The sequence below is a fragment of the Ricinus communis genome, chromosome 6 (assembly GCF_019578655.1).
Source record: "Ricinus communis isolate WT05 ecotype wild-type chromosome 6, ASM1957865v1, whole genome shotgun sequence".
Lineage (NCBI taxonomy): Eukaryota > Viridiplantae > Streptophyta > Magnoliopsida > Malpighiales > Euphorbiaceae > Ricinus > Ricinus communis.
In genome coordinates this window covers 21634146-21642621 of record NC_063261.1, presented here as the reverse complement: position 1 = coordinate 21642621, position 8476 = coordinate 21634146, and the positions used below count along the sequence as shown (strand labels likewise).

The 8476-nt window shown below is 26.8% G+C and overlaps 1 protein-coding gene across 1 annotated transcript; it reads left to right on the top strand.

Moving 5' to 3' along the window:
* Positions 1–6844: 6844 nt before the first annotated feature.
* On the top strand, positions 6845–8476 carry LOC8265385 (GDSL esterase/lipase At2g40250). The gene is made up of 3 exons (XM_002528278.3): positions 6845–7477; positions 7564–7840; positions 7985–8476. Exons 1-3 carry the CDS (start codon positions 6851–6853, stop codon positions 8176–8178), a joined length of 1098 nt encoding a protein of 365 aa, XP_002528324.3. The 5' UTR covers positions 6845–6850; the 3' UTR covers positions 8179–8476.

The window sequence follows — 8476 nt, the reverse complement described above, 5'->3', positions numbered from 1 at the left end:
GTTTCCTTTTGGGTGGATTTATGTGGAGGGTATTGTAAACTGCAGCAGAGGAACAAGATAGACATTAGACACAGAGCACATTACATATGATACATGTTTGGTTTCTTGTGAGAAAAGAGAGATGGGCTCAACTTTGTCTATGGATTTGGATTACAGGCTTTTGTATGGACCTAGTTGGGGAAATTGAAAACTACCTGCACTTTTGAAAAAATTCCAGAAACAATGTGAAAATGACAGGAAATATAATTGATATGGTAGGAATACAAATCTTTCAAAAATATTATATAAAGTTTTCAAAATATCATTTATACGGTACTTTATATAGAAAGCAAATCTTTTCCAAAAACTTCAACAAATCTCTTTTTTTTTTTTTCAAAAATCTCTATCAAAAGTTTTAAGAAAGCTATTCAAAAAACACGAATAGACAGAACTATTCAAAATCACATTAGTTTTCTATCAATCTTCAAACTGGAATAGAGTATCTCTTGCAACAAAATAAAAAATAAAAAGATTTGTTCTCATTCTTACAAAAAATCTCAATTATCATGAAGAATGTGAAGCTTATTTTATTAGAGTTTTTATAGATTTTATCATTATAGAGTAAAAAGAATATAAAATAAATAACTATACAAAATATTAATAAAGAGTAAAATAAAAATAAAAATATAAAAAGCAACAAAATTAAAATACATTTTTATCATCATTATTTGGTCATCAGTCCGATTTTTCTCAACTTCATCATCATCAATATTTCTTTTATCACTACCATCACTGTCCATTTGAACATCTTTACCATCTCCGCCATCATAAGAATCACCTACATTATTCCTATCCTCATCAGGGCTATCATCATCATCACCATCTTTTTCACAATCATCTTTATCATCTTCATCATCATCTTTTTCACAATCATCTTTATCATCTTATAGCAAAACTGTACAAACAGTAAAAAATATATATTAAATATAAAGAAGTTATATTAAGTATAAAATAAGTATATAATATATTTACAGAGAATTTTTATCTCCAAAATCAGAATTAGCAAATCTTGAACGATCATTTTGAAACTTTATTTTAAGAGAAGATAAGACATCAAAAACCTTATAGAACTTCTCTTTCAAGAAAATCTTCAATTCAGAAAATTTAACAATTAGTTTCTTCTTTCTAAAAGATACAAATTTCAGTTGCTTATTCACAATAGAGCCATCAACATCAAACCTAATATTGCTAGGTTGCTTTGAGGTAGAAGCTGCAAAATCTTTAGGACGAGGTCGATGAGACTCCAAATCATCATCGTCATCATCAACACATATATCTTCTCCTTTCTTAATAAACTCATTCAAATTCAGCTTTTGTCTTTCCTCAACAATAGGAGAAATATTTTTCAATTTCAACTATTAAAGAAATAAAAAAAAATTCAAGCCAACAAAAAATAATAATATAAAATATAGGAAAAAAATAAAAAAAATTACCTTTCTAGTAGAATCACCAAATATACTATTTTTAAGAAACTTGAAAGAAGGAGTTGAAGATGAACTCCAATTCAGAATATGAGGAACATCACCATTTGTAAGAACAACAAGCTTTTTGATAATATACGAGCAATATTTATAAAACCAAACTTGTAATACAAGAGAAAAGTCAATCAAATGATAGAAAGTATTGCCTTTTGTAATAACTTTAGCAAGAACCTTATTCTTTAAAGAATCAATAGTGATATCAAATACTTCTTTACCCCAAGGATAATCATTCACCTTTCCACTATTAATTATATCAAAAAGAGACTTGTGAACCAATTTATCTTTAGGAGAAGTCAAGAAAACATATTAACAAAGTATAGAATAGCAATTTTCACTGCATCTTTGTCACAATCCCACCTTTTTGACAAAAGACACTCTTCAACTGATTATTTATTAATTTTTTTAACACCAGTAAAATATTTCTCAATAATAGTATTCTAACCTCTAGAAAAACTAAGCTTATTGCACTCGTCAATACAATTCAAACCAATAATGATTGCAAACTCTTCAATATCAAACTTCAATTTAATACCTTTGATGTAAATCCATAACTCATTATCAACTTCTTGATACATCTCTCTCAACAACAAATAGTGAACAAATTGTGGTTGAAACTTAAACTTCGGCATTTGAAGAAAATGACCAAAACAAGTATTACCAAACAACTCTAATTGTTTTTTCATAAGTTTAGATTTCAATTGACCAATAACTTCTTCACCAATATGACTGCCTATTTTTGCACAGAAATGATCTTCAGGTTTAATCAAAAACTGTAGAACAAAAATACAGAAAAAATAAAATAAATAAAAATGATTCTAATAGTAAAACTAAACATATAAAACATATACTTAAAATATAACAAACATATAAAAAGAGTATACTAAAGAAACATTAAGAGAATAATAGAAAGATATCAACAAGGGCTCGTATACAGCTTTGTTTTTCATCAACTATAAAAATAAGATCACAAATGAAAACAATATAATAAACAATCCTAACAATCATACTAACACAACAAAGGACAATTACAGTACTGTTATTGCATAAAAGAATAGAAAAATGATTTTATTTGAAATAAAGCAAACACAAAAATAAAACATATAACAAAAAATAAAAATAATATAATAACTAAAAATTAAAGTAGAAAAATCATATAAAAACTAAATAAAAATAAATAAATTTTAAAAGAAAAACAGATTAAGAAAAAAACATATTTGATCTGGTTGAAACATTTCATCAAACACATAAGATGTATATAAGAAACAAAGAACAAAAACATAAAAATCATTGTCAAATAAATAACAAATCTGCCAAAAACACAACAAATACCAAAACTACTAAATATATACCTAACTGAAACCGAAATAATAAGCAAAAACTAAAATAAAAAAGTAATATAATTTTTTTTTCAAAAAAATATCTTCACCGAGATATTTGAAGCAGGCTCTTGAATAGTGACTTTCTTTCGTTTAGCACTACTTTCAACCTTTTCTTTTTCTTTAACAGAAGAAGATGAAGGAACATCTCTTTTTCTTTGTCGATTTTCCCTCTACAATATTTTTAGATGAAAAAACACCAATAACTTGCTTTTTTTTTTTTTTCAAACTCTTGGAAATTGATTTCTTAGAAACAATGTTATCCGAAATCTTCTTCTTACTAACAGAAATATGATTCACCAAATTCTTTAAGATTTGAGAAGAAGATTTATTATATTTAGGAGAACTAGAAGAACGAGTTAAAACCATTCTTTAAAAAAAATCAGTTGCAAACCCTATATATATTTATATTCAATATTCAAAAAAACTGAAAAAAAAAAAAACTGTCATGCAACACAATGAGAGTGTCGAGGAAGGAAGAAATGAAAATGAAAAAAGAAGTTAGAAGAAAAAAAAGAAAGAAGAGAGAAGAATTTGAAAAAAATAGTAAAAATGATATACGTAGAGTGAGACTAAGTAAAAATGAAAGTTAAAATAAATAAATAAGTACAGTAAAAATATATCATTAAAAAAGAATAGTTATTTATAAAATTTCTTATCTTTTTTCTTGGTTAAGGTCATAAATTATGGACCAATATTGGTGATGATAGGAGAAGGCTCTACTATTACTCTTATTAATTTTAATAGGCTTAATACATAATTTTATTCTTAAACTTCATCAATTTAAACTCTACTACTTTTATAACACCCAACAACTTCTTTTTGGCATTCTTCATCTTTGAATATGTATTCTTATATTCTGATTCACTTTTATATAATTTTTTATAATATTAGTGAATAAAAATATAAAATATATGTAAATAGAAAATAGAGGTTCGAAATAGAAATTGAGATGTAAAAATGATAAAAAATAAAAGTTGAGAAGTGTTATGGATTAAAATAATAATTAAGTGGTGTTAGAGGGTCATCATTTGGTATCATAATTAATTCTAACTATTAGATTTATCTTTTCAAATTTTAGCCATTAAGCTTTATTCATCTAAATAACCTGATAAAAAGATTTCAATAGACTTTTAGAATATTAATAAATTAATATAAAATATTAATTTTGAGAGAATATTTATTTTTTAAATATCATTATTAATAAAATTTAAATATTTATCTTTTAAAATATTATTAATTAATAAAACTAATTCAAATTAATTGTAAAACTAATGAGCAGCTTTCTTCACCGATCTTATTTTTTTTTTTTTTTTTATTTTGATGGTTGGCTAGCATATTCTTAGTATAGAATTTATTTTCTCATGTCTTATATTACCTAAAATTTACTTTCTACTTAATCAAATACTTTAAATAAATTGATATTTTATATATTACTTTACTTCCTTTCGAGTAAGGGTAGACCTTTTCCCAATGCCTCTTTAGTCTAATAGGGGTAATAAAGTCTAATATTGGGTAGGGAATTATTCTCAACAACTGCTTTCCTTGTTGCTGCCTTTATCAACTCTATGATAGCTGCAAACTCAACATGACTTTGAATTAACATAATTATTATAGGCATATAAATTTTATGCAAAAGATTAAGAATATATTGCTCAAATGCAGACACAAATATGTAAAAATATATTAAGTTTAAATTTGAACTACATTTTGGAATTTAATATGTTAAATTATAATAAAATTAACCATCAATCTTTAATCATAAATTATTAGTAAAAACTAAATTAAATAAGGTCCAAAAAATAATATTGAATTAAATTATCTAAAAAATTTAAATTTAATGAAATAGATCATATATTCTCTTACCTTATTCTAACTCATATTTGTGTTAGACTAGTTTTATATTTTGAAATTAAATGTGAAAATAAATTGTCTAGAATTTTAACTCTTAGTAAAAGGAATGATGTTTAAAATTATATATTAACAACAAATAAATGATAAGTGATTTAGTTAAATTTATCGAAGATATTCATGTTTATATATTTTCTTGTAAGAATCTATGCATATATTAAGGTTTTGAATAATAATAAGTAACATTTAAATAATCATTTATCTTGTACACCCAAAAATAGTTAATAAAAAAAATTACCAAAGTAATAATAGGATATATATAAAATTAATCTATTAATATCTAGTGCTAAAATTATATTAAATAATAATTTTAGAAAAATGGTTGTTATCCATTGAATGAGTGTAATATTAGATTGTATGTTTGATTTATTTTAAATATCGCCCAATATAATATTAGATACTATTTTATGAAATTTTTTTAAGAAAAAATTATAAAACTTTATTAGTTGTATATCTACTAGTAAAATTAAAAAATAAATATTAAGTAAGAAATTTGGTTTAGCAGCAGGATTTTGATTACGGGCTGCAAATTGATAAAAATTGATTAGAATTTTTTAAGTAAATTTATAATAAAATAAAAGGAATAAAAAATTAGTAAAGGTTAAACACTTGTATGTTTTATCAAAAGTAAATAAAATATTAAAAGATTTAAACTTAATTTAAATTAAAGAGATAAGTTCTATTAATATATAAGACTTATCCATATTTTTAATTTTAATTACATGTTAACCTGATTGACCTATTATTTGAGATAATATTATTGTGACACAAGTGTCATGGGACATAGAATCAGTTGCCGGTGTTAGAGGTTAAATTAGTAAAATTTAGAAATGAACTTATATACTTTACAAATTTTTATATATAAGAAATACAATGGAACCATTTATCAATTTGCAATGGAATCAAAACTTCCATGTAATATATTATTTTATTTGAAGTTATAAATAAAGAAAAGGAAATTCGAATTAAAACCTTACTAAAATTGAAATATATATTAATCATCAGATTTAGCATATTAATACTACATGTAATGTATCGGTTTGATTTAATATGAGATATTGATATTCTCATATATGAATTATTACGAGAGACTGCCAAAAAAATTTTAAATAAATAAAAGTTTCTTGGGTAGGATTAGAATTTAAACCCTAATCGATCAACAAAATGAAAAGTGAATTCACTTGCTAATCCATTCAAATAAAATGCTACCTTGAGGCTTACTTAGCTCAAAATTGCTAAGGATTCATATAGAGCATGTTGCATGGAAAGACTACATTATGATATTACATAAAATATATTGAAAGCATTCTAGTTTATATAAACCTGCCCACATTAATGAACTCTTTCGTAGTGTTTTTTCTTTTCCCTCTTTTACGACTCCGAGCACATGAAATAGTAAGGAAGTCCAAGTTGCTAAATGATCTTCATTTTCACCTCATTCAGCCCAAAAGGAAAAAATATATATTTATATACTTCCTTATTTAAGATGTAATTTACCATAATTGCACTCTGTTTTTTCAAAACCGAGATTTGAGAATAGGAAGGAAACCCTAAGTGGATATGCTTAAATATTAATATTGATATCATGTATGCATCTTATTTAATCTCCCTGTGAAATTTGTTTTCTAAGTAATTTCAGAGACTGAGCAGTTAAGCTTTGAATGGGGTCTAACTTTGAAATAATTAATTATGCAATATATCTCTCATAATTTTATCAGAAAAAGGAAACCTTATAACTAATCATTATCTTCTTGATAATTTGACAAACAAAATTAATGTAAATATGGAAAAATATAATCTTTGCTTACTCAGTTACCCAATATACATAATATCCAAAAGATAAATGTAATTAAATAATAAATAAGGTGATAATAGGATTTTAATATATTAATTTTACCCATTAAGATAAGATTAGAAGTAAGTATACATGGAAAAGAATTCTAATTGTGTGGTAATTAGTATGCTTCTACAACATATATATTTTTTCAACTTTCAACATAAAACAAACAAATCTATAACATACATATGAACAAAACCCTAATCATGAACGTCAACAAAACCACTGCCTTCTTCTCAAACTTCATTCTCTTCTCCATTACCTTTTTCCTATCTTTACCATATTTAATCGTTGCTTCATCGTCTGTTAATGCTGTTTTTGCTTTCGGCGACTCGACACTTGATGCCGGTAACAACAATCATATATCGACTATCTTTCGTGCCGATCACTCCCCATATGGCAAAGATTTTCCTAACCAAGTCCCTACAGGGAGGTTTTGTAATGGAAAGCTATCAACAGATTTCATGGTATCTTCATTAGGTCTAAAAGATCAATTGCCAGCTTATCTTGACCCCAACTTGACCGATAATGACTTACTAACCGGTGTTAGTTTTGCATCGGCCGGTATCGGATTAGATGATATCACAACAAATTTGGCTAATGCCATTTCTATGTCAAGGCAATTGGATTATTTTGATCAAGCAGTGACAGGGATAAAGAAATTGGTTGGTGAAGAGAAGGGTCAATCCATGGTGGAAAATGCTATTTTTGTTATTAGTGCTGGGACGAATGATATGTTGGATAACTTTTATGAGTTGCCTACAAGGAAACTTCAATATTCCCTTTCAGGGTACCAAGATTTTCTGCTCCAAGCACTCGAATCTGCCACTCAGGTACATGATTTGAGAACTCTCTTACTTATTACTATACGTAAATATATATGGACATGTTTCCAAAGTTTATATCCCTCCTATTCCAGAGGTTATACAATGCGGGAGGGCGTAGATTTATCTTTGTGGGTCTGCCCCCGATTGGGTGCTTGCCTGTGCAAGTGACAATTGGCAGTGTTTTGCGCAGCCAGCAAATGTTCCAAAGGGTCTGTGTGGAGCAGCAGAACACTGACTCTATTGCTTACAACAAGAAGCTTCAAGCCCTTTCAACAAGGTTGGAAACTAATGAGCTCAAGGGTGCCAAAGTTGCTTATTTGGACGTATATGATTTGATGATGGACATGATCAAGAACCCAGCTACATATGGTAATGCCATTTAACCCAATATCATTGATAAATATTTTGTCCATTTTCTGACACTTTAACAGCCCTATTTCTTTTTCTTTTTCTTTTTTTCCTTTTCTAATCTTGATGTTTGTGTATTTCTTTATTTTTTTTTTCTTTTTGAAGGATATGAGCAAACGCTTGAAGGTTGCTGTGGAATGGGGGTAGTGGAAATGGGGCCTTTATGCAATGCTATTGATCAGACATGCCCTGATGCATCTAAATATATGTTCTGGGATGCTGTTCATCCAACACAAGCAACATATTGGGTTATTTCCCAAGTAGCTAAACAAACTGTGTTCCCTCACCTCCTTGGTTAAATCCAATTTAGTGGAAAATAGTTCCATATGGGCTTTACAAAGGTTTAAGAAAAAAAAAAGATTTATTGATGAGATTCTCCATTGATGCACGCCTTTCATGAAAATGATTATGTTTTCTTTTATTGCACTAATTATCGAATTGAATTATGAATCCAAAGAAAAGGAGGCAATGAATATTTTCTTTTTCTTTAGGAACTAGACTGAATGGATGGTTTAGTTGATGCAAGTGAAGTGAGATACGCATTAAACTTAAGAAATGCAAAGGATGTCCCAAGCCTATATCAAGTTGCTGAATATG